We start from the raw sequence: 23,521 nt of genomic DNA on the forward strand, positions 1-23,521 counted from the left end.
CAATCAGTGCTGTCTGAGCGTCCTAAAAGTCCGAATAGCAGTCAAGTTTCCCCTTCCCAGCAGCTGAAGATTTCTATTTATGTGTCTGAACGGTGCGCTAGTGGCAGGGGAAACGCAGTGGCGGCAAATGCTGGCGTTCCTGCAGAATGAAGGGGGGAAACGGGCGGCCTCGGATGAACGCGACGCAAGTGAGGATTGGAGACAGGCTGCAAGACGGCGCCGCTGGAAGGTTTACTTGAACTCAATCCCCCAAGGGAGGATCAGGAGCAGGAGGAGCAAGAGATGTGAGGAAAAGGAGTTCCGACCGGGGAAAGGAGACAGGAAGTCTGGAACAGGAACTGGAGAGAGAAGATCGAAAGCGATCCCCCTTCGCACTCCAGACGGGAAAGATAAAGACCAGTCGCCACCGGCTATTATACTGTACGCCGTCAACTGATGGCCGCGATAGATAAGAAAACGATGTGCGAAGAGCGGCGGAGGGCAGACCGGGGAGAAGTAGGACTTGAAGGTTCACCGGAAATCGAGAAGAGGATTGGGGAAAGGAGCAGAGCAGACAGCAGGGAGAATATCAAGGCAGAGCGAAGAGAGGGGAGGGGGGAAAGTCCGGGGTTGGGAAGGAAGGATTAATTGATTGAGCCTATGGTGGGCGATGATGCTGATTTCTCCTGAAATGGCTACGGGCCTTAAGGACCAGGCCAGCCACTGGCGTGACTCGTTACTCAGGCCGGGCCAGTCACATGGCTGGCAGCCTCTCCATCCATTCCCTTCTCCCTTCTTCTTCTTCATCTTCGGTTTCGGGATCAATTCGGAAATGTCTACGCCTACCTATGTTGTTTTCGCCTTCGCTTCTCGTCCGAGACCTGACTCCCCTGACTCCCCTGACTCTCCTTGGCCACATAACGCCAAGTTCCATTTCTCCGTGTTTCAACCTTGATTCCATTCCATAGTGTCGGTCGGATTCACCCAATGTCAGGGCTGGATCGATAGTGTGGGCCACCATATGTCAAGGGATAACTTTACGAGTATCGCAAAAGTCTAATGAAGATGTCCGGCATTGCGGAATGAGTGAGCCAGCCTACTTACCCCAAAAATTCGAAGAGGTCAAAGGTGCCCGATCAGTGATATTGTTGTTGTCGTTGTTCATTAGTTTGTGGGGCCCCGCCTGGCATCGACTCTTAATCGATGCACCCCAGGCCTAGAACCATCCCCCTAGACGAACACCGTAAGGGTCTTGACGCTGATCCACAACTTGCCACGCGAAGGCCACGCTCTGCAGATACCATGACATGAATATGCCTTGCAGTTGTGTGTACAGCACGACACCAATCATACCAGCCTCTCTCACACCAATTCTACAAAAGGGGCCCTTGCAGTCTGTAATTGGCCAATGCTGATCTCGACTCAAAAACATGGTCCTTGTCACAGACATGGTGTTAATATTAGTATTTCGCAGGGGCAATGATCTCCCTTGAGATACCAATCCCTCATGATTAAGTCGGAAATTGAATCTTATTACCTTTGAGAAGTTTGTTGCGTTGCGACGAGAGCCCGAGTGATCAGAAACCCTGGGGCTTGTTGATATACCATTCACGACCAGAGTTACCGGAGAACTGAGCATAATTTCAAACGTTTTCGTCATGGAGACAGTTCGACCATCTTTCCTGTGCTATGCTCGCCTGCGATAAGGTGGATCCATGGTTGCCCTGTCCTCATGCATCATGTCAGCGACCGTGACTCGATTGGTTATTCAGCAGCCGCGACATACGTATCATTCATTTGAAACCATTTGAGTCTGGCTTGACTCCACGAGGTCATTGGAGCCAGCTTAGATGGTATCACACCATAACATAGATCTGTTTCCTAGCCAATGCGCCTTGTACAGGTTTCTTTCTCGACCTCTTGACTTGCTAGAGTTCAAGGTTTAGGAGAAGATGCATTTGCCAGCGCATGTCGTTCAATGCGGTGCTTGAAATGCCCCTCATTCGCAGAATGCCCCATTTATTGGGCCATTTCCCCACGATGCACTTCCCGGGTCCTGACGCGCACAGGCAAAGCTAATCTCGAATAAATCGGAATCCTCAAGTCAGGTGTCGGGAAGGGAAGATGAATAATATGCATCACTTTGCCAAGCGGTGCGGGGAAACTAGTCGTGATGCCGCGGATCGTCATGAATGATTTCTTAACAATGGAGCTCTCATACCTTGGCGCGGTTCCATGTTCCCCATCGTTGTCTCTCATGAGTGATGATCTTTCCTGGTCCGGCTCATCTCAAGGCTCATGCTCTCGATCACCAAGTGGGTCATGGGTGATTGAATATGACGATCACCCCGACAGCCTTTTGTTGCACACGATAAACGCCGTCGAAACAGCACCTCTCACCGCCGCAATTTCCCAAAAAGGAGAATCGTCGTAAAGCTGATAGCATAATCAGTGCCGATGCAGTAGGACAAGCGGGTCAGGCTTTGTCTTCTCTTGTCGATCGTATCTAGCGCCCTGACTCGCTAGTGAAGCAGTGTCTTGCGCCAGCTGTTTATAAACCAGGACACCCAGCAGTGCGGGGTTGCCATTGTTCATTGAGATTAAGCTGCGCCAGCTGAAATTTGCTTGTTCTGTACTGACCTGCTTGGAGACTTACAACGATCAGCTTTTGATTTCGTATCAGATATTGCCGATGAACCACACGTGGGAGTTCGTCGTAGTCGGTGGTGAGTGCCATGGGGATCGTCATTTGCTCGACCGACTGACTGGAAGCAGGGGGTCCGGCGGGCTGTGCCCTTGCTTCGACGCTCGCTCGCTCCGCTAAACACCCACGAGTCCTACTGCTGGAGGCCGGCCCTCGGAATGAGGATCTTTCTCTTCGCGTGGATGGTCAGCGATGGTCGACGTTCCTCCAAGGAGATATGAACTGGGGGTACAAGACCACGCCCCAGGAATATTGCAACGAACGACAGATTGATTACTCACGCGGCAAGGTGCTCGGGGGCAGCAGTGCAATCAACTTTGGCGTCTATACAGTGGGCGCCCGTGATGATTACGATCAGTGGGCCGCGCTCGTCGGTGACGAGACCTATGGCTGGGAGCGGATGAGGAGGAGATTTCACGGCCTTGAGACCTTTGACGGCGCTATTGTTGACCCGAAAAATGCCAAATATGCGTCTCCCCAAGCCTTGAATCACGGATCTGCTGGTGCTTTGCGCGTAGGCTTTGCTCGTGAATGGGAGCAGGATCTCCCGCTCATGCTGGACGTGTTCGAGCAGGCGGGCCTGGCTCGAAACCCGGATCACAACTCGGGCGACCCGATCGGCATGGGCCTCATCATCAACTCGTCCTACAAGGGTCGAAGAGTGACCGCGACAGATCTTCTCGAGGGGGTACCGGACAACTTGACGATCATCACCGAAGCGCCCGTGCAGCGGGTCATCTTGGAGGGGACCAAGGCTGTAGGTGTAGAGTCAAACGGAAGACAGTGTATGCTTAGGTTATTGCAGGAAGTCCACCAGTGCCCAGCTAACGCGCCTTTGCAGATCTGGCCTCCCGCGAAGTGATTCTCACCGCAGGCTCATTGGACACGCCGCGCATCCTCATGCATTCGGGTCTCGGGCCTGCCGACCAACTTGAACAATTCCAGATACCCGTCCGTAAGGATATCCCTGCCCTGGGCAAGGGCCTGCGGGATCATTTCTTTGCCCCGCTGTGCTTCAAACGCGACCCCGCGACCAATGACCGCAATGCGTTCTTCGGCGATCAAGCCGCCATGAAAACCGCCATGGCGCAATGGAACAAGGACGGCACGGGACCGTGGGCGCGGCATTCGTGCCAGATCGCCGCCGGCTGGCTCAAATCCGACCGGCTGGTGCGAACGGCAGAGTTCCAGGCTCTTCCCACCGACGTGCAAGACTTCCTGCAACGCCCGACGGTCCCGCACTACGAGTTCCTCACGCATTTCCCTCTGCATCTCGTGGCGCCGGAATGGCCGCCGGATTACAGCTACATCTGCATGTTGGTGTTCCTGATGAACGAGCAATCCAGCGGCGAAGTGCGACTGCAGTCCTCGGACCCCAACGCTCCGTTGTTGTTCGATCCGAAATTCCTCTCTCATGACTTCGACCGCCGCGCCTGCATCGAGATCTTCCGCCATGCGCTGGAGGTGACCCGCCACCCATCCTTTCAGAAGGACGTGGTCGAGACGGTGATCGCGCCGGCGTCGGACTCGGACGCGGATATCCTGGAGCACTGGAAGAACACGCTGGGGTCGAGCTGGCACATGACGGGGACGGCCAAGATGGGCCGCCCGGGGGAGAGTGATGCCGTGGTGGACAGCCACTTCCGGATGATGGGGGTGGAGAACCTGCGCATCGCGGACATGAGCGTGGTGCCGGTGTTGACGAACAACCACACGCAGGCGACCGCGTACGTGACGGGCGCCACGTGCGGAGAAGTCTTGGTAGAGGAGTATGACTTCGACCGGGAGGTGGCACGGCTGTAGCCTTAGGTATAGTAGCGTTATAGTGCTCAGCTAGCAGTATTTTGCAATTAATGTACAATCCCATACTATTGACCATCAAACACAATACATGACAACATTCGATCGACGAATTCCAACAAGAGCCTTTTTAAGAAAGACAGTGGTACGATCCAATCCTCGGAATCTATCTGGAATTCTAAGCCCGGACCTGACTCTGGATATAAATGATCACAGTGGAAAGAGGGTCGACGGTGTAATAAGCTATAGTACTGGGAGTCAACCAGCTTGAATTTAGTCAAGAACACGTCGCACATTATAATCAAACTAGCAACCCGTATTACAAGGATCATATATCATTCAATTTATCTTTGGATGATATATAATTGTTTCCAAGCTGGTTGCTAATAGTTCCAACATAGGGCTGCATGTAATAACCCACATCAACCAGAGATAGAAAAAGTTCCGAACAGCTGTATCTGGTTTGCCAGAAGTCCTGAACCAATATCCCACCAGTTGAGAACTAGTGTAGCTCTTTGAAAAGGCTATATTCATAATAAACTATTCGTTCTACTGAATCTACACCAGATATCAATATAGGCCTAATAGAGATACAAATGCTGGGTTTCTGAATAGACTGGTCCTATAAGCTCAAAAGGCCATCATTGACAAAAGTCCACTTCTGAGCTCTATGTTTATATTGATTGAATACAACGTGCCAGGGCTATGTCCAGGCTAGAAGACATGATTTCAGAGGGCTCAATTATTGGGAAGCGATCTACGATTCCCGGAGGACTTGAATTGTCAGCGAGGGTCAGTTTCTCGGCCTCCCAGCACCGAGCCTGCAGATTTGGTGTGTTGTGACTCGCCAGGCCGTAAGAACTGCGTGATGGAACCTATTCTGAGCTGCATGGACTGATTGCGAATCTCGGGGAAAGAGCCTAGCAACTACCAACTGCCTAGGGTTAGAGGGCTTCCGGGAATCTGATCCTCGCGACTCAGTGGAGTCTAGTGCCGGAACTGACCGCAGGGAATCTGTCTCATTGCGCCTGGAAATGAGCTCCCTGCCTATTGTGCGCGGACCAGACTCTGCTAGCGCTTACTCCATTACGAGCTATATCCGCGGATCGACGGCACGTGGCAAGGCTTGTTCGTCAGGTCAGCTTAAGCGAAAGCTTCAAGATTATAGTGTTCGCGGAGCTGACTCCGTTTGCCTTCGATGCCATCGGGGCACACCAATTGCCCTCCATGATCCCTGTAGTCGCCCGGGAGCAAGAGGCGTTGCATGAAGCATGGGTCACGGTGCTGCAACTGCCGCACGGGGAGTTTGGTCTGGAGGCGAGCGTTTTGGGCCTGGGAGGCGATTCGATCGCGGCCATCAATCTGGTCAGCTGGCTGCGACAGGAAAGATACAGCCTTGCGGTGCGCCATGTCCTCCGATTGCCCCCCCGTGCTGGAGTCGATGGCGTCGCAGCTCGTCCGCAGTGGCGATGACCAGGAAGACCAGCAACCAGCAGCCAGCGTCCTCTTCTCCCCTCCTCCCGAAGTTACGGCGGCTGTTGAAGTTGCTATCGAGGCGTATGAGGCAATCTACCCATGTCCTCCGGGGCAATCCGCGTTTCCCGCCCAGGGCGCGGCGACCCGAGTCGTTCTGGTCGCTGATGATCATGCGCTCGTTGGGTCATGATAGCGATCCCCTCCAATGGCTGGCCATGGCCCAGCGTTTACCAGAGACCAACGATATCTTGCGCACCACCTTTCTGGAACCCCACGACCAGTGGTACGGCGTGGTGCTCCCGCACGCCAGTCCGATCGTGAAGTTCTACGACGCCAGTGGCGCGGAGGAGCGGACACACATCCTCGATGCGATCTGGCAGCAGCTGTTCGAGTTCGGCAAGCCCTTCATCCACTCGGGCATGATCCGGATGGCCGACGGGGAGATGCAGGCGGTCATCAAGCTCGACCACGGGCTGTACGACGGCACCCTGCTGCGGGTCTTCGACGCGCACTGCCAGAAGTACCAGCGTGACGAGCCCGTCGACCCGATCACCAGCTGCCAAGACTTCGTCCTGCACATCTGGCAACGCAACCAGACGCAACTGACCCTCGCCTTCTGGCAGCAACCCGACAAACGGCCGATCCGCTTCCAGCTGGCCCCGGGCCGTTCGCAACAAGCCCAGCAAGAACAACTCCGGGTCAGCAGCATCGCCGTTCCCAGGATTGAACACACCCAGCTGGACCACTACAGCCGCGCGCACGGTGTGACCGTCTCCATCCGGGTCCAGATCATCTTCCAGCATGCACAGCACAGCACAGCACAGCACACTACAGCGCAGTACTCAATAAGTTACCCAACAACCCATAATTCAATTCCAACTAAACCAACCTAGATATCCCTACTCGGTAACCCAAACCAGACCGGACCCTCAATAGCCCCAATAAGCACTCCATCCAATCCTTGGACCAGGAAAGTAAGCAAACTAATAGATATACCGAAAATGCAGATTCTCGCGATCAGTGCGATCCTCAAACGCATGCGCCAGGTGATCCCCACCACCCTCCCCGGGGTTCTCCAAACTGACGCCGGCCTCGCGCAGCAGGCGCTCCTTCTTCTTGTTCTGGGCGATCAGGTGGAAGCGCAGGTAGATGACGGCGAGGGTCATGGCCGAGTAGCAGCCGAGGTGGACGCCGAAGGCGATGAAGTAGCGGGGGGCGTCGCGGGCGAGGAAGACTTGGGGGCCTGCCACTTCCGTCAGTATGGGTTCGGGGGGGAGTAGCTTGTACTGTACACTGGTCTTGAGGGAAGAGACGAGAGTATCTTGGGCATCGGTGTTGGAAGGAGAAAAGAAAGGGAAAAGGAGGAGGAGGAGGAGGAGGCAAACTCACCGATGGCGTTCCCCACAGCCCACGAGACGAACGTCGCCGCAACCACGGTGGATTTCTTCGTGGCGCCCGCGATGTTGCGCGAGACCATGGACAAACAAAGATTCTGGGCGGACCAGAAGGAGAGCGTGATGTAGTAGCTGATCAGCAGGCCGACCTTGGTGCTGAGGTTTTTGTTCTCGACGGTCATGAGGACGATGGTGCCGATGAAGGAGCTGTCCACCGCATTTCTAGGGTTAGCATTCGCATTCACCCCAATCCAACCCAACACCCACCCCCCTGCACAACACGCCCCTGGAAAAGTGGTGGGCAGGCAACGTACGGAATGATAAACCCCAACATGACCAAAATATTCTGATTAAACCGCTTCACCAAAAACGCACTGGTCAACAGCACAAAGATGATATAGAAGCCTAGCACCATCGCCAACAGCTGCGTCTGCAGCTCCGTGAAATCGAACCCCGTGATGATGATGTTCGCGAACGCGCCCAATCCGCTCGTCGGCAGGGTCGTGAACACCTGGATCGCGCAGTAGCAGTACATCTGCGGGTCCTGGAAGGCCTCCCACATCTGGTACGCGCGGAAGGTCTTGTTCTGGAGGCCCGTCTGGTTGGCGCGCACGCGCTCGACCATCAGGTGCTTGTCTTCCTCGTTGAAGCACTTGGCCTTCATCGGGGAGTCGGGCATCCACCACAGCACGAAGAAGCCCCAGAGGACGGAGATGCAGCCATACGTGAGGAAGAGGGCTTGCCAGGATTTCAGGGCCGTGGGGCCGTGCCGCCCGATCAGGCTGAAGCAGTATGCCAGCAGGCCGCCGACGATTTGTTGGCCGCCGTTCATCATGTACCTTTTTCGGTAGCTGTTAGCATGGTGATAGGGGGGGGGGGGGGGGATGTGTTGGGGGGTATTTGGAGCAGAAGGGGGGTGGGTTAAGAAGCAGCTGAGGGTTCAGGGTAGGGCTGGGTAAAGCGGGCATACCAATAAGTGACAGTCGCAGCCTGCTCCTCCCGCTTATACCACATACTGGACAGCAGCACAAACGTGGGCTGGCAGGCGGCCTCAAAGATGCCCAGCAGGGTGCGCACGGCCACGAGCCCGGCGAAGTTCTTGCACGCGGCGTGCAGCGCCAGGATGGTGCCCCACAGGATGATATTGACCCCCAAGTACTTGGCGATGCGCACGCGCTGGATGATCCAGTTAGTCGGGTACTCGACAATCAGGACGGCGATGTAGATGCAGGTCGTGAGCCAGGAGTACTGTCAGTCCAAAAGTCAGCATCAGCACCACGATCATCTGGGGCCATTGGGAAGCACCTCCTGCCCCTTCATCCCCGTATCCGTGCGGATCCCCATGATCGACGCAAACGACATGGTCCCCTTGTCCAGCGCCTGCAGGAAATACGTCAGGATCATGACCACCAGCACGCGCCGGTCGATCATGCGCCGCAGCCGCCGGCTGGTCGCCTCGTCGACCTCGACCGCCCCGCGCGCCGCGTACGCCGCGATCTCCTCGTCGACGCGGGCGGCGTCCACCCCCAGCCCTTTCTTTAGGGACCCGTCCCCGGGGGAGAGTACCCGCTCGACGTGGGCGGTGGCATGGGCGGACTTGTCTTCCTCCTGTGGGGAAGGGTGCGACGGGGTGGTGTCGGTGATGTTCTCCGCCATGTTGTGCGGATTGGGTGGGACTCGATATGGTGGGGAGGGGAACGGGGTGCAGGGGGACGCCGGGCTTTTATTTTCTACGGGGTAGGGCAACCACCCACGAGATGATAATGTGACCTTGCCATCTCGTTTATGTTTTGCTTGGCCAATCCTTCGCGGGGGGTGAATTTCACGCCAATGAGAGGGGAAGGGGGTTGTAGGTATGGTGGTGTGAGGCGAATAACTATGTGGCTCATGGATTGATGCATCTCGCTTAGGGTTGATGCAGTGCAGTGCATACGCTGGGGTTCGTCCATATGTCCAGATTACCCCATGGGACAACCAGATACGCGGGGGCGGGTCAAGCCGCTTCCAGTCTGAAAATTAACCGGCGGAAGGGAATTGACCCGAGAACGCGGGGGAAAAAAAGGGAAAAAGTCTTGGACTGGAGCTTCGCTTGGGGGGCAGCTGCACGAGGGCGCCAATCGCTGCTGCTTGCGGAGGAGGGGTTGGACTTGGCTGGGGAGCGTGCTCGGCGTACGCTGACCCGAATATAAACATGACGACGAGTCAGAGGGGGGAGATGGCGGGGAAGACAAACAGAAAGAAGCTGGAGCTTGCCAGCCATAGCGACTTACTAGTACCTCTCTCTGCGCTCAAGTAGCTTCTTCCCTTCCTCCCTCCCTTTCCACCTCCCTTGCTTCCAAACCCAACCCAACCCTAACTTACATCACCACCACCACCACCACCACCACCAAACAACCCACCAAAATGACCCCCCTTGCCCCCCTCGCCCCCCCCGCAATCCGCAGCAAAATCGACCTCCTCATCACCAACCTGATCAACATCCACGACCCCACCGGCGAATTCCTCCTCCACTTGCCGGACGGCCGCATCATCGACACCAAATCCTGGCACGGCTGGGAATGGACACACGGGGTGGGGTTATACGGGATCTGGAAATACTACGAGCTCACGGGGTCGGCCACGCACCTGCAGATCATCAAGGACTGGTTCGCGGCGCGGTTCGCCGAGGGCGGCACGACGAAGAACATCAACACGATGGCCGTGTTTCTGTCGCTGGCGCACCTCTACGAGACCACCCGCGACGTCACCTACCTCCCCTGGCTGGACGCCTGGGCCGAGTGGGCGATGCACGAGCTGCCGCGCACGCGCCACGGCGGCATGCAGCATATCACCTACCTGACGGACAACCACGAGCAGCTGTGGGACGACACGCTGATGATGACCGTCATGCCGCTCGCCAAAATCGGGCGGTTGCTGGGCCGGCCGGCGTATGTGGCGGAGGCGAAGCGGCAGTGTTTGCTGCATGTGCAGTATCTGTTTGATGCGCGGACGGGGTTGTTTTTCCATGGGTGGCAGTTTGCCGCCGCCGCGGACGACGCCCAGGTGGGGCATCATTTCGCGGAGGCGCGCTGGGCCAGAGGGAATAGCTGGATTACGATGGTTATCCCCGAGATCGTGGAGTTGCTGGAGCTCGAGGAAACGGATCCGATCCGCGTGCATTTGCTGGGCGTGCTGGAGGCGCAGTGCGCTGCCCTCCGGCGATTGCAGGCGGCGGACGGGTTCTGGCATACGTTGCTGGATCATCCGGATTCCTACGTCGAGGCTTCGGCGACGGCCGGGTTCGCCTACGGGATGCTCAAGGCCGTGCGGAAGAGGTATCTCGGCAACGAGTACCGCGCCGTGGCGGAGCGGGCGATTCAGGCTGTGGTTGGGGCCGTGGATGCGCAGGGCGAGCTCCAGAACACCAGCTTTGGCACGGGGATGGGCGACAGTCTGCAGTTCTACAAGGAGATCCCCCGCACGGCGATGCCGTATGGGCAGGCGATGGCGATCATGGCGTTGGGGGAGTATCTGCGGGGGATTTCGTATTAGATTGGGATGAGTAGATGCGTGCGAATAGTATAGATGTATAGATTCCACACCGGTCCTGCAGTTGACACCGGTCGTCCATGGTATCTCCGTATCTCCGGCCCCGTTTCGAGTCAAGTAGGGCTACAGCTGACTCTTCAGCCACAACGTCTGCGAATTACACCACCCGACCAACCCATGCACCCCCCACTCCGTGCCCATCCCACTCGCCTTGTGCCCGCCGAACGGCACGTGGGGCGCGACGTCGAAGTGCGAGTTCACCCACACCGAGCCGGCCTGCAGCTGGTCGACGATGCGGCGCGCGCGCCCCAGATCGCGGCTCCAGACCGAGGCGCTCAGCGCGTAGTCGGAGGCGTTGGCGCGGGCGATCACGTCCGCCTCGTCGGACCACTTGAGCAGCGGCAGGATCGGCGCGAAGGGCTCCTCCTGCACGACGCGCGAGGCCTCGGGCGGGTTGTCCACGAGGGTCGGCGGGATGAAGAACCCTTGGTCGAGGTCGGCGGGGACCTCGCCGGCCGCCAGGGTCCGCAGGCCGGCCGCCTGCGTCGCGGCCAGCAGGTCGGTGGCCTTGTCGAACTGCATGCGGTTCTGCACGGGGCCGAAGAAGGTGGCCGGCTGGGTGCCGTCGCCGACGGGGAGGTTGCGCACGAAGGCGACCAGCTTGTCGCGGAACTCGTCGTAGATGCGCTCGTGCACGTACAGCCGCTTGATCGTCATGCAGATCTGCGAGGAGCAGAGGAAGGCGATGATGCCGATCTGGGATCGTCAGTGCTTGGAACTGGGACGGGGACCACCGAACCGGGAACCATACCTTCTGCACCGCAGCATCCACATCCACATCCCCACACACAATCGCGGCATCATTCCCACCCAACTCCAACGTCACCCTCTTCAACCCCCGGGCACACCCCTCCATCACCTTCCGCCCAGTAACACTCGACCCCGTGAAACTGATCTTCAAGATCCCCGGATGCGCCGTCATCCACGGCCCCAACTCCTCCCCGCCACTCAGCACCTGCACGACCCCCGGCGGAAACACCTGCGCGGCCAGCTCCCCCAACTTCAACGCGCAGTACGGCGTAAACGGACTGGGCTTGACAAGGATCGTATTCCCCGTGACCAGGGCGGGCACGATTTTCCCGACCGCCAACAGCACCGGGAAGTTCCAGGGGACGATGGCGCCGCACACGCCGATGGGCACGTAGCGCTGGATGATCTGGCGGTCGGGCGTGTCTTCAATGGTCGTGACCGGCAACTCGAGGGTGGGGATGGTGCGGGTCCAGGTGATGGCCATTTCGACTTCGATCTGGGCCTGGCTGAGAGGTTTCCCTTGTTCTTGGGTGAGCAGGGCGACGAGGGACTGTTTGTGGGTTTCGAGGAGCGTGGCGTAGCGGGTGAGGAGGGCGCGTCGGGTGGTGAGGGGGGTGCGCGACCATGCTGGGAAGGCGGATTGGGCGGCGAGCACGGCGGCGTCGAGGTCGCTTTGGCTGGAGAGGGGGACTTCGGGGTTCGGGAGGCCGGTGGTCGGGTTGGTGCTGTGGCGTGTGGTTGGGGTTGTGGTGCGTTCGTTGTTGATGATGTTAAAAAAAAAAAAAAAAAAAAAAAAAAAAAAAAAAAAAAAAAAAAAAAAAAAAAAAAAAAAAAAAAAAAAAAAAAAAAAAAAAAAAAAAAAAAAAAAAAAAAAAAAGGGGGGGGGGGGTTTACGGTGGTGTCGAGCGCCATTGTGGTGGTTGTAGTACTGTTCAGTACTTGTTTTCTCGTTTCTCAAAATATGGCTGTAGGCAGATGTAAATTGTTGAAAAGTGATTGAGCAGAGCAGGGGAGGAAGAGTCAGACTTTATACCCTGCTCTCTCTCGGTTCAGCACTGCCCACCAGCCGAGCACACTCGTATACGGTACGGAATAAGCCTGGGGAAGGGGGGGGGGGAGCTGAAGACTGAGATGCACGAGAAGCTTACCCATGTTAGACGAAGATTTGCCTTGCGGCTTGAATAGTCGTACAGCTCGGCTGCCGCAAGCGCCAGTCATTGGACAAGATCGGAGGTACGCCTCGCTTTGACTTTACGGATCGGCACATGCGGGGTTACAGTGGTTTGGGGTCAATGGCGGGTCCGCCTGCTTGTGGACTAGCTGTTCTCTATGAGTATCATCCCAGCGTGACTCGAGAAAAACCACCAAACTACACGATCTATAGCCACGCACTCGGCCCTTGGCTTCGTCCCCAAGGTCCATCGGCCAAGACGGCCAAGACCATGGCGGAAACTGAGCAAGAAAACCGCTGTCGGCGGTCTGCCCTGGGTCGGTCTCCTCGTTCTCCAAAAGTCTCCCCAAATCTTCACAACTCCGATAGACCGGCAAGATGAAGGACAAAGACGAGATCGTCATCCAGGCCATTCCGACAACCTCGCGGCAGGACGCCGAAACCGCGCAGGAGTTCCTCGCGGCGGAGCATGCGCTGACCTTCTGGCCCGCGCTGCGACAGCACTGGCCAACCGTGGCGTGGGCATTATTCATGAATTTGGTACGGTCTCGCATGCGGATCCTTTGCAGCGTCGTTTGTTGGCGGTGACAGACTGACCATGGATAGGCGACGATCCTGAAAGGAATTGTACGTCACCCACCGACTGATCTACGAGGGGCGAACTAACCCGACCTCGACTAGGATGGCGGCGTGGTCAAAGGCCTAGTCGGACTGGACGTCTTCAAGCAGAACTACGGCTACGAGCACGAGGGACGCTACATGCTGGCCGCGCACTGGCTGTCGGCCTTCAACTACGCCAACCTGCTGGGGGCCATCGTGGGGGCGCTGTTCGCCGGCCTCGCCTACGATCGCTTCGGGCCGCGCCTCGTGCTCACGGGGTGCTCATGCCTGTCGATCGGCTTCATCTTCGTGCAGTTCTTCAGCCAGACGCCCGCCCAGCTGTTCGCGGGCGAGCTGATCAACGGCTGCGTCATCGCCTTCTACCCCATCTGCGCCTCCGCGTACGTCGGCGAGGTGACCCCGCTGCCGCTGCGCGGGTTCGCAGCGACCATGACCAACCTCGCCTTCTCCATCGGCTCGCTGATCGCCTCGGGTATTCTAAAGGGGACGGCCTCCCTCGCCAGCGACTGGTCCTACCGCATCCCCATCGCCACGCAATGGGCCCTGCCGTGCATCATGCTGGCCCTGGTCCCCTTCTGCCCGGACCCGCCCTACTGGCTGTGCCGGAAGGGCCGCTCTGAGGCCGCCGCCGCGTCGCTGCGCCGCCTCACCGTCCGCGGGGGCGCCGTCGGGCCCCGCCTCGCCCACATTCAAGAGACCCTGCGCCTGGAGGCCGGCTTTCAGCACACGCCCACCCGTCTGGCATGCCTGCACGGCGCCAACCGCCGCCGCCTCCTCATCTGCGTCATGGCCTACAGCATGCAAGCCTTCACGGGCAACGTCTTCTTCATCAACTACGCGGTGCACTTTATGGAGACCGCCGGCCTGAACGCGTCGCACGCCTTCTCAATGAACATCGGGCTGAGCGCGCTCGGCCTGCTGGGCACAGTCCTCTCGTGGCCACTCTTGTCCTACGTCGGCCGCCGTACGATGTATCTCACGGGCTGCTCGGCGCTGGCCCTGACGCAGCTGCTGATCGGAGTGCTGGACGTGATCCCCCGCACCACGGGCACGATCTGGGCGCAGTGCGCGCTCATGCTGGCGTGCACGCTGGTGTACGACGTCAGCCTGGGCCCCTTCTGCTATGTGCTGCTGGCCGAGGTCTCGTCGATGCGGCTGCGCGGCGTCACCATCGGGCTGGCCACCGTCAGCTGCTTCGGGTGGTCGGTTGTCTTCGCCGTGGCTATCCCCTACGCCATGGACGCCGACGAGGGTGACTGGGGCGGCAAGCTGGGGTTCCTGTTCGCGGGGACCAGTCTCGTCTGCGCCGCGATGTGTTTCTGGTGGCTACCCGAGACGCAGGGGCGCACCTTCGAGGAGCTGGACGCGATGTTTGAGCAGGGGGTGCGCAGTCGGCGGTTTCGGCGGTGCGTGGTGGTCATTGGGGAGGAGGGGAGGGGGGCGGTGGTGGCGATGAGGGAGGAGGGCGTCGTGGGGAGCGTCGAGGGGAGCACCGAGGGGAGCACCGAGGCAGGCGTTGGGAGATGGGTTGAGGATGTGCAGTGCACGGAAAAGAACAACAGAGAAGAATTGGTCGGTGCAAGAGCCTAAAGAGGGAAAAGCCGAGGCAGGGAAGAAAGCCGGCGAGGTGATTAATAATCTAGTCCCGTTTAGGAAAGTCTGCGAAATGCGCAAATTTGAGTGCTGACGGCTGACTCAGCCGCCCCTTATGCCGAAATGCAGGCTTGCATCGTCTCGAGTCATGAAGCAGCACTGAAACTCAAATTCAATCCCCAATCGACTTCCCCTCTTTGCTTGGCCCCATTCCTGCTTTACCCTGCGCAGTAGTCATGACTTCATGGCTCTCGCGCACCGTTTTCTCTGGTGGCGTCAGAACGGCCGCATAGCCTCGACCTTCGATCCGAGCGAGCCACTGCCCTGCACTGCATAACTCCGGCCATCCACCCTTCGAGACCACAGGCCTGCCCCATCCGGCCCGGTATGGACACCCTGAAGAAGCAGCTGCCCCGAATTTCCTCCGTCTGGAAACTCTGCCAGCTCCACTCGCCCGCCGTGCCGTGGTTCGCCTCTCCGCCTGCGAATGGTCGTAACGAGGACGGTTGGGCAAATCGCTCCCACCCCCGGGGCCCTCGCTGCATTTGGCAGGTACCTAGGCAAAAGCCAGTCTCTCGAGAAGCTTCTTCGACGCCTTTGGGGGTTAGCTTCGTCAGCAACTGCGATGCTTGATAATCGACCCTGGGGGGCGTGGCCCCACTGGGAGCAGTCGTATAAAGGTGGTTCGGCCGCTGCTGTCACCTCACTGACACAACCTCCTCCCAAACCACACCCACCCATCCATACACCATGTCTGCAAACAAGGCCCTCATCTTCAAGGAAGTCCCCACGGGCTATCCTGTCCCCGGACAGCACATTGGCCTGGAGCCGGTCTCCTACGACGCCAACGCCCCCGCCCCCGAGAACGGCATCTTCGTGCAGTCGCTGTACGCCAGCTTCGACCCCTACATGCGCGGCCGCATGCGCCCGGCCGAGGTCAAGTCGTACTCGCCGGCCATGGCGCTGGGCCAGCCCATCGACAGCGCGGTCATCGGCAAGGTGCTGCGCTCCAACACCTCCGCCTACCAAGAGGGCGACCTGATCCAGGGCTACCTCCCCATCCAGTCGTACATCTCCGTGGGCGCGGAGCGGCTGCCGTACGTCAAGAAGCTGGAGAACCCGCTGGGCATCGAGGACATCCGGGTGTTCATCGGGGCGCTGGGCATGCCGGGCTTGACGGCGTACTCGTCGCTGTACGAGATCGGGCAGCCCAAGAAGGGGGAGACGATCTTCGTGTCGGCGGCCAGTGGCGCCGTGGGCCAGCTGGTCGGCCAGCTGGCCAAGCACGAGGGCCTGACGGTCATCGGCAGCGTGGGCTCCGACGAGAAGCTCGAGTACATCACCAAGGAGCTGGGCTTCCACGGCGGGTTCAACTACAAGAAGGAGAAGCCGGCGGACGCGCTCAAGCGTCTGGCGCCCAACGGCATCGACATCTACTACGAGAACGTCGGCGGCGAGCACCTCGAGGCCGCCCTGGAGGCGATCAACAACTTTGGCCGGGTGGTCGTCTGCGGCATGATCTCCGTGTACAACGGCACCCCCTACCCGATTAGCAACATCTCGTACGTGCTGACCAAGCGGCTGACCATGCGGGGATTCATTGTGAACGACCCCGGCATGGGCGACAAGTACACCAAGGAGCACCAGGAGAAGGTGCAGCAGTGGATCAAGGAGGGGTCGTTCAAGGCGCTGACGCACGAGACGGTGGGGATTGAGAACGCGGCCGACGGCCTGGTGGGGATCTTCTATGGCAAGAACAAGGGCAAGGCTGTGTTGAAGTTTTAATCTGTTACCTCTCACCATACTATACCATACCATTATTGAACATAGACACGAATGAATCAAACCTTAATATTCATCTCTTTTCCATCTTGCCAAAACCCTGCAATCCACACACATCCAATCTATCCCAACCCTCAAGACACCATCCCAAGCCAAAGCAAAGCAGCCAAACTAAATCTTCTCCCGATGCCTCGTCTCCCCCTCCCCCTCCCCCACTGCCTCCCCCTTCTTCCCCCGCCCAACCTCCCCCTGGACGTTATCCTTCCGACAAAAAACCTTCGTCTTCCCCCAAACCACCCCCACCACATACACCACAAAAACAACACCCGCCACCACCGAATAAACCACCACCGCCGCAACCGGCACATTCCTGCTGCCCACACCCCCCATCCCCCGTCCCGCAAGCCCAAACCCCAGTCCCCCATTCACCATCCCCAGGATGATGGCCCCCCGCCCAACCCAGCGATGCACATACCCGAACACACTCTTGGCGGCCTCGCGCTTCCAGTGCCGATGCTGGAGGTAGCCTGCGAGCGGCTGGAACAGCACCAGCGCGCCGACGAGGATGATTCCGATAATGGGGTGCGCGTGTTTGAGGGTGGAGACTGTCGTCGCGAGGTAGACTCCGGTCCCGAGGCCGATGATGGTCAGACAGAGGGTGAAGAGTTGGAGGGGTGCGTGGAGGCCGGGGATGTTGTATTTTACCCCGAGGGGAATGGGGAGGGCGAAGAGGGGGAAGCACAGGAGGAAGGCGGTTGCCATGAGGGTGCCGTGGACTATGAGGATGGCGCGGGTTTTGGTGGGGGAGGGGAGGGTGTTTCGTCCTTGTTCTGGGGCGGTGGATTGCGAGGTCAGGGCGAAGGGGTTGAAGGTGCTGTTGGTGTGTTCTGGCAGGGCGAATTGGGCGTGGCTGAGGTCGAGGGTCGTGCTGCCCATGTCGGTGTGGATTGTTATGGTTTCTTCCGGGGACGAAGAGTTCAGGGGGCTGCCGGTGTGGTAGGCCCAGATGAAGGGGGCGGCGGTGGCGGTGGGGGCGTAGCTGGTGTCCGATGGGGAGGACCAGGAGGCCAGACAGTTCGTGCAGCGGATGGTGGCTTCGATGGTGTCGTCTGTGACACTGCTGCTGGGGAGGAGGGTTGCGTTGGCGAGATCCGTGTATTGCGGCTCGATGTGTCCTCGCCCTAGGCGCGGGGATAGGGTCAGGTTGGTGCCCGAGGCGCTGGTGTAGACCACGAAGATGTTGGCGCCGGCCATGCGGCTGCCCTGGCCCAGGGCCACCCATTGCAGCGTGCGCGGGGCCCGGATCTGGAGGTAGATTGGTCCCGCATTTTGCTGGGTGGTCGTGTCTGGGACGGTGACGCTGTAGGTCAGGTTCGGGTGGCTGGTGGACGGGGTGAAGGTCACGATGTTGGCGGTTGCTAGGGGGGCTGTCTCGTTACGTGGTTAGGACTGTGCCGTTGGACTGTACACTGGTAGGCTGGGGAGGAAACGTACCGAGCCCCAGAAAGGTCTGGAGAAGTCGAAATGCCCGCATTGTAGACTGGAGACGGAGACACGAGTTGGCGGGCGTTCACTACCCCCGGGGAGGGTAGGGCAGGCCAGGCCAACATCCTTTATATCCATCCAGCGGTCAAGTTCCATTGTGGCTGGCCCTGTCTTGGCTGTGTGCTCTGTAAGTGCAAACCAATTATCGAAGGCATGGGGGTCGATCCTCGTCGTATCGAACCTGTCTCACCCGGAACGTGATTCTGTCCTCCTTCCTCTTAGGAACGCAAATTTAAATTGTAGCGCACCAATCTGCATACCGCAAGTGGGAGATTACAATCCTCCCTTGGCTCACTCGTCCGGTTTTCCTTCTCATCGTTGAGGTAGGACTGACACTGACAGCGTCCAATTCCCGACCAACGTCCCCTTGCGCGCGCCCTTGCATTAGGGTTCTTGGGTCTTGCCCATCTTTCTCCGGTTACGTCGCCCGGTCGGGGGTGGGGGTGGGGGGGATGCAGTTCAGCGAGGGGATGATTTTGCCGGGCAAGGGGGATTGTGTTTTTGACGAGGGATACGGGAAATGAAGTCACGATCTTTGTTTGTGGGGAGATTCAAAGAACAGCAAAGCTGGTACAAAGGACGTTGGGTTGTTTGGGTTTGGGTCGGGGTAGTTCAATAAAAAAGCATTGATGCATTGATATTGATAGTACGTAGCAATGGTGCGCCCCGCTGGGATCTGCAGCTAGGCCTGTTTGGGAGGCCCGGAATGGATCCGTCGGTGCTTGCGTTGCTGCTTCTTCCTAGGCTTCCATCGTTTTCCCGCTCGCTCGCTGTTGGACAGCCGTGGATGAACGTAAGTCTAACTCATCCTCTAATCTGACCACCCTATTGCTGGGGTCTAAAGAACTCGATCGAAGAAAGTGCATGATGTCATGAGATCCTCTGCAAGATCCCCCGGATAATACGAGAATTCCCTCAGTCACCTTCTTCGTGAGGAATTAATCCCATGGTTGGATGCTCAATGGCCTTTAGGCTGGTGGTCCGTCAGCTGGATCGATCAACACAATAGAATCGTGGTTGACATTCCCAAACCCACGGTCGGAACCCGCTATTAATATCATTAAGTCTAATGTAAAGTGATCATCTGCATGGTGGGGGTTTTGACAATTCATGGCCAACGTGGGCATCGAGATCGCTAACGGCACCGCGCCATGTCTTTGTTGTATACACAAAGGGTTCATCGAGGTATACCACCTTCCTTCCACCATGTTCCAACCCATCTTTCTAACAACAGAGTCTAAGGTTGAAAATCATTCTGCCTAGCAAGCAGAGAGTTTGGGTTTCCGACGCAGAAACGCGTACGTGGATACGAAATCCCAAGCCCTTGGCGCATAGCGCAGAAAACCTCCGTTCTGTCACTCACGCCCGAACACATCTCCCCGACGTCAAACCACCCCCCAGCAAAGATACACAGCCTCTATCCTCACCATACACCACCTCCTACCACACCGTCTACTCTACAGAGCATCTCGCCGCACCTCCTTCCGCATAAACACCTCCCACAGCCAAATCACCTCCCCGTCCACACTCCGCTCCTCGTACCGCGGCTCCTCCTTCCACCCGACGTACCCGGCCTTCTCATACCACTCCTGGATGCTGAACGCGGGCACGGGCTGGTCCATGCGCGCCCAGATCCCCCGCCACTCGCGCCCCTCCTGGTACAGATACTTCTTGCTCAGCGCCGTCAGCGCGATGCATTTGCAGGCCGGCTCGCGGGCTGCCTGCTCCTCGATTAGCTGCAGCGCGTGGCGGCCCACTCCTGCGGAGCGGTACTCGGGTAAAAGGAAGAAGGTCTGCAGGGCGAGGATGGATCGGTCGGCGCGCGCGAGGTCCGGGTCTGGGGGGTCGCTGTAGGCGTCGAGGGAGATGTGGCCGGCGCGGATGGTGTTCCTTTGAGAGTTAGGGTTGGGGCTGGGAATGACAACCCAGAAGAAGTTCTTCAGGCCTTCGGATTGTTTGGCTTGCCATTGCGCGAGGGTGGTCGGGTGGTGGTCCCAGCCGCAGAGGGTGCGTTGGCGTTGGAGTTCGGTGTGTTGTGCTGGGTCATTGAGGTTGATGGGCTCGAGGGTGCAGGGCGGCAGTGGCATCGTGCTGGCTTGCGGGATAGAGGATAGGCTGGGGTTCTGACGGTGGTTGTATATTGTGTTGCGATACGTGCCCGGGTACCACGAATTAATGGTTAGATGTAGCTTCTAGACTGGTGCTGGCAGTCTATATCTAGACCATACCAATATCGTTCCTCTTACTGTGCCAAGAGCGAGATGGCGTGATTCACAGCTTAAACTAACTCTAGGCAAACATCGCATTAGAAATGATTGCACGTTCACACTGTCTACGTCGGCATCGGAATAAACTGTCGATGCCGGACTCCGAGCCGCTACCGGCGATAAGCGATAAGCGATAAGCGATAAGCTAGTTTCCTTCCATCTCCACCAATTCTTGCCTTCTCTTCTTGACTATCACTCTACACACCACGCGTCTTATGCTTCGTCGCAACGGAAAGCCGACCTCGTGCGAGCCATGTCGGCTCTCCAAGGTCCGCTGTGACCATGCGACGCCCATCTGTCGACGCTGCCAATCGCGAGGCAATGCCAACCAGGTAGGTCCAGGTGACTCATTTCTGTCTCACAGCTGACAATGACAACTGCAGTGCTATTACCACCCTGCCCCGTTGACGCGGGTCAAGGATGGGGGCATTGCGCGCCCTCGTATAACACCAAAACGAGGAGCAATTCACCAATCTTTGTTGGACGTCCCCGACCTAAGTCCGACACCAGAGCTTGCAGCGCCAGGCCAACCGCAGACAGACACCGAGACCAAACACGGACAAGACTCCGAGTTCCTGGGCTCGACAAGCTATCTCTCTGTGTTCAAAGAGACCCCACGCGGGATATCCGGCAAAGCGAACCGGTCCCTCTACGCCGAGTTCGAGCACTGGCGCACCCAGCATGCCTACGCATCGTCGCGCCTGATCCGCCTGGCCTCCGCCGTGGCCTTCCACCGCGACCAGATCGAGTGGTACCATCGCGTCAGCCGCTTCACCGTGGTGCCCGCCCCGATCATCCTGGACTCGCTAGACCGAGTCCAGGCGCACATCGACCGCAACCCATGGGATGTCACGGGCAATTGGAAGGAGCTCTACGAGACCATCACCGCCGCGACCGGACGGCCCCTCGAAGTTTCGAGTGACATGTCAGCCGGCGACTTCTACGCGCAGTTCACCGGCCCGAACCTCCGGTGGGAGTTCATCGCCTTGATCTTCGCCTCGTCTGGAATCAGCGCCATGGTCCGGTACCCCGGCCACCATGTCGTGGAGCTGGCGCACGGGGAGACGATGACCGTGGAGATGTTCATGAAAGAGATGGTCCTGGCGGGCAACGCGTGCATCGAGATCAGTAAACAGTTCGGCCACGTCAACGATCTAATCCTGTGGGCGCGCTACATGCATGCGCATCTAGCGATGGAGGTTTTGGGCGATACGAGTAAGTGCCCCGGCTGTTGTGTATCCTCAGCACCAGACTCACGAACAGACAGGTGAACGACTCTACAGCCTCTTCGGCGACCTGATCTCCAACATCTACACCATCGGCCTCCACCACCAGCCCTCGCGCGACGTGCCGTTCTTCCTGGCCGAGACAAGAAAGCGCATGCTGGCCGTCACCCATCGCACGGACAAGAACCTCGCCACGCTGATGGGGCGCCCTCCGCGTCTCCTGCACCAGTACTGCGATGCAGCCCCACCGCTGGACATCGCCGACGAGGACCTCTTCCTCGACGGACCGTCCCTCAACGCCGTGCTGGCCGCGCTAGACGACCAAGGCTGGCACCGCGCGAGCAGCTTCATGCCCGCGACCGTCATACGCATCCGCCACTTCCTGTCCACGCTCCGCGAGCAAGTCCTAGAACTGTCCTTAGGCAATAAATCCGCTGCCGACTATGGCGATCGTGTGCTGTAAGTCCCTTATCCTTTTATTCACGTTTTGTCCGGTTTCAATGCTAATGAAACTAAGAAAAACATACCACCTCTGCCAAGAAACCCTAACACAAATCCCCGCGCGCTTCCACTACACCCAGGACTGCTGGCATATCCCCGAGAGCGAGCTGATGGAATCCCTAGCGCGGATCCTCGTGCAATTCGACTACCAATTCAGCGTCCTGCACCTGCAGCGCATCCGCTGCAAGACCCACAGCGCCAACGCCACCGCCGACCTGATGGATACCGCCCTGCAGGTGCTGTCCATGGTCATGGACCTGACGCGGATGTTCCACTCCCACGAGATCCAGCGCCAGTTCGCTTGCATCGTACGCCTCCCCCGCGTTCCAAACCATCCCTCTCCCGCCCCCCACTTTCTAACAAAGAGTAAAGTACCTGAGCTACGGCATCCCCGCCGCCGGCATCCTCGTCACCGAATTGCACAGCCACACCCTCGCCAACCGCGCCTTCCCCGCCGCCACCCCGCGCTCCGAGATCATCCGCTCGCTCAGCGTGCTCCTCGCCTGGGTGCAGGCCACGCAGCTGCCGCCGTCGACCACCGCCGTCGCCGCCAGGGAGCTGACCAAGGTGGTCAGTCGGTTGTTGGATGATGCGCTGAATCATCAGCAGGGGGTTGTGGTGGGGGGAGCAGGACCCACGGACGGTGAGGTTATCGCTCCGATGGTGCGTGATTCCGGGGATCTCCTCCCACCGGGCTTTATCGAGGGGTTCCAGCTGCCGTCGGAGGCGCTCGGGGTGGGACTCGCCTCCGAGGGGTTTTTGAGTTGGTTGGATGAGTTGGATTTGGGGTTGATTTCGGCGGAGGGGTTGGTTTGATGTCCCCACTAAGCAATGTGAAACTTGGTTCTGTCTCGTTTGTGCTGGTGCACTGTACAGTATGTAATGTGACTAACTAGCTGTATACTCTTCGCATCCGGAAACTTCTATCTTTAGCACATTGTGTTCAATTGACATTGAAGTCTCAGAAGAATACTGTTATAGACGTAGGGCCTCTGTTCAATCTCGCGGGTCGAGCACGGGTCATTCGCCTATTAACCTGGGAAGAAGCCCCGAACCGAACAGGGGGTCGCATCCTCCCGCACTCCCATCTCGACAGGATTTTGAGGGGACCCACCCAGTAGCTT

The 23,521-nt window shown here is 58.2% G+C and overlaps 10 protein-coding genes across 10 annotated transcripts; 6 read left to right on the plus strand and 4 right to left on the minus strand.

Annotated features, from left to right (window-relative positions):
* Window positions 1-2,570: 2,570 nt before the first annotated feature.
* BO82DRAFT_163494 (GMC family oxidoreductase) lies at window positions 2,571-4,524 on the plus strand. Its single transcript, XM_025630280.1, has 3 exons — window positions 2,571-2,705; window positions 2,755-3,468; window positions 3,525-4,524. Exons 1-3 carry the CDS (start codon window positions 2,672-2,674, stop codon window positions 4,484-4,486), a joined length of 1,710 nt encoding a protein of 569 aa, XP_025495763.1. The 5' UTR covers window positions 2,571-2,671; the 3' UTR covers window positions 4,487-4,524.
* A 1,367-nt stretch (window positions 4,525-5,891) lies between these two features.
* Window positions 5,892-6,808, plus strand: BO82DRAFT_422390 (uncharacterized protein; the record flags this gene model as incomplete). The annotated part of the gene is made up of 3 exons (XM_025640203.1): window positions 5,892-6,040; window positions 6,153-6,741; window positions 6,794-6,808. The coding sequence occupies 3 exons, from the start codon at window positions 5,892-5,894 to the stop codon at window positions 6,806-6,808; spliced, it is 753 nt and encodes a 250-aa protein (XP_025495764.1).
* A 21-nt stretch (window positions 6,809-6,829) lies between these two features.
* On the minus strand, window positions 6,830-9,135 carry BO82DRAFT_380682 (putative 2-ketogluconate transporter). Its single transcript, XM_025637777.1, has 5 exons — window positions 8,659-9,135; window positions 8,324-8,601; window positions 7,668-8,192; window positions 7,349-7,560; window positions 6,830-7,202 (listed from the first exon to the last, which is right to left on the minus strand). The coding sequence occupies exons 1-5, from the start codon at window positions 9,007-9,009 to the stop codon at window positions 6,943-6,945; spliced, it is 1,626 nt and encodes a 541-aa protein (XP_025495765.1). The 5' UTR covers window positions 9,010-9,135; the 3' UTR covers window positions 6,830-6,942.
* A 603-nt stretch (window positions 9,136-9,738) lies between these two features.
* Window positions 9,739-11,223, plus strand: BO82DRAFT_163521 (glycoside hydrolase family 88/105 protein). The gene has a single exon (XM_025630281.1). The coding sequence runs from the start codon at window positions 9,757-9,759 to the stop codon at window positions 10,882-10,884; it is 1,128 nt and encodes a 375-aa protein (XP_025495766.1). The 5' UTR covers window positions 9,739-9,756; the 3' UTR covers window positions 10,885-11,223.
* BO82DRAFT_398440 (aldehyde dehydrogenase family protein) lies at window positions 11,005-13,135 on the minus strand (the record flags this gene model as incomplete). The annotated part of the gene is made up of 4 exons (XM_025639030.1): window positions 11,005-11,637; window positions 11,693-12,416; window positions 12,969-13,011; window positions 13,084-13,135. The coding sequence occupies 4 exons, from the start codon at window positions 13,133-13,135 to the stop codon at window positions 11,005-11,007; spliced, it is 1,452 nt and encodes a 483-aa protein (XP_025495767.1).
* On the plus strand, window positions 13,036-15,073 carry BO82DRAFT_380685 (putative MFS alpha-glucoside transporter; the record flags this gene model as incomplete). Its single annotated transcript, XM_025637778.1, has 4 exons — window positions 13,036-13,402; window positions 13,469-13,489; window positions 13,544-14,889; window positions 15,046-15,073. The coding sequence occupies exons 1-4, from the start codon at window positions 13,241-13,243 to the stop codon at window positions 15,071-15,073; spliced, it is 1,557 nt and encodes a 518-aa protein (XP_025495768.1). The 5' UTR covers window positions 13,036-13,240.
* A 753-nt stretch (window positions 15,074-15,826) lies between these two features.
* On the plus strand, window positions 15,827-16,861 carry BO82DRAFT_361503 (MDR family NADP-dependent oxidoreductase; the record flags this gene model as incomplete). Its single annotated transcript, XM_025636816.1, has 1 exon — window positions 15,827-16,861. The coding sequence occupies one exon, from the start codon at window positions 15,827-15,829 to the stop codon at window positions 16,859-16,861; it is 1,035 nt and encodes a 344-aa protein (XP_025495769.1).
* A 70-nt stretch (window positions 16,862-16,931) lies between these two features.
* On the minus strand, window positions 16,932-18,752 carry BO82DRAFT_389246 (cytochrome and DOMON domain-containing protein; the record flags this gene model as incomplete). Its single annotated transcript, XM_025638440.1, has 3 exons — window positions 18,353-18,752; window positions 17,334-18,289; window positions 16,932-16,980 (listed from the first exon to the last, which is right to left on the minus strand). Exons 1-3 carry the CDS (start codon window positions 18,497-18,499, stop codon window positions 16,932-16,934), a joined length of 1,152 nt encoding a protein of 383 aa, XP_025495770.1. The 5' UTR covers window positions 18,500-18,752.
* A 771-nt stretch (window positions 18,753-19,523) lies between these two features.
* Window positions 19,524-20,658, minus strand: BO82DRAFT_350900 (uncharacterized protein). The gene has a single exon (XM_025634271.1). It carries the CDS (start codon window positions 20,488-20,490, stop codon window positions 19,861-19,863), a length of 630 nt encoding a protein of 209 aa, XP_025495771.1. The 5' UTR covers window positions 20,491-20,658; the 3' UTR covers window positions 19,524-19,860.
* Window positions 20,659-20,872: 214 nt separating this feature from the next.
* BO82DRAFT_429090 (putative transcription factor) lies at window positions 20,873-23,328 on the plus strand. Its single transcript, XM_025640500.1, has 5 exons — window positions 20,873-21,002; window positions 21,054-21,885; window positions 21,938-22,355; window positions 22,414-22,705; window positions 22,770-23,328. Exons 1-5 carry the CDS (start codon window positions 20,886-20,888, stop codon window positions 23,211-23,213), a joined length of 2,103 nt encoding a protein of 700 aa, XP_025495772.1. The 5' UTR covers window positions 20,873-20,885; the 3' UTR covers window positions 23,214-23,328.
* The last annotated feature ends 193 nt before the right edge of the window (window positions 23,329-23,521 follow it).

Source organism: Aspergillus uvarum, assembly GCF_003184745.1.
Source record: "Aspergillus uvarum CBS 121591 unplaced genomic scaffold BO82scaffold_6, whole genome shotgun sequence".
Lineage (NCBI taxonomy): Eukaryota > Fungi > Ascomycota > Eurotiomycetes > Eurotiales > Aspergillaceae > Aspergillus > Aspergillus uvarum.

Coding starts and splice junctions, on each gene's coding strand:
- BO82DRAFT_380682 (XM_025637777.1), bottom strand. CDS start 9,009: ATGGCGGAGAACATCACCGACACCACCCCGTCGCACCCTTCCCCACAG. Junction 8,193..8,323: donor GCTGCGACTGTCACTTATTG/GTATGCCCGCTT, acceptor CTACCGAAAAAG/GTACATGATGAACGGCGGCC. Junction 7,203..7,348: donor GGCTGTGGGGAACGCCATCG/GTGAGTTTGCCT, acceptor CGGAAGTGGCAG/GCCCCCAAGTCTTCCTCGCC.
- BO82DRAFT_163521 (XM_025630281.1), top strand. CDS start 9,757: ATGACCCCCCTTGCCCCCCTCGCCCCCCCCGCAATCCGCAGCAAAATC.
- BO82DRAFT_163494 (XM_025630280.1), top strand. CDS start 2,672: ATGAACCACACGTGGGAGTTCGTCGTAGTCGGTG. Junction 2,706..2,754: donor GGAGTTCGTCGTAGTCGGTG/GTGAGTGCCATG, acceptor GACTGGAAGCAG/GGGGTCCGGCGGGCTGTGCC. Junction 3,469..3,524: donor AGAGTCAAACGGAAGACAGT/GTATGCTTAGGT, acceptor GCGCCTTTGCAG/ATCTGGCCTCCCGCGAAGTG.
- BO82DRAFT_350900 (XM_025634271.1), bottom strand. CDS start 20,490: ATGCCACTGCCGCCCTGCACCCTCGAGCCCATCAACCTCAATGACCCA.
- BO82DRAFT_429090 (XM_025640500.1), top strand. CDS start 20,886: ATGCTTCGTCGCAACGGAAAGCCGACCTCGTGCGAGCCATGTCGGCTC. Junction 21,886..21,937: donor GGAGGTTTTGGGCGATACGA/GTAAGTGCCCCG, acceptor ACGAACAGACAG/GTGAACGACTCTACAGCCTC. Junction 22,356..22,413: donor GACTATGGCGATCGTGTGCT/GTAAGTCCCTTA, acceptor AATGAAACTAAG/AAAAACATACCACCTCTGCC.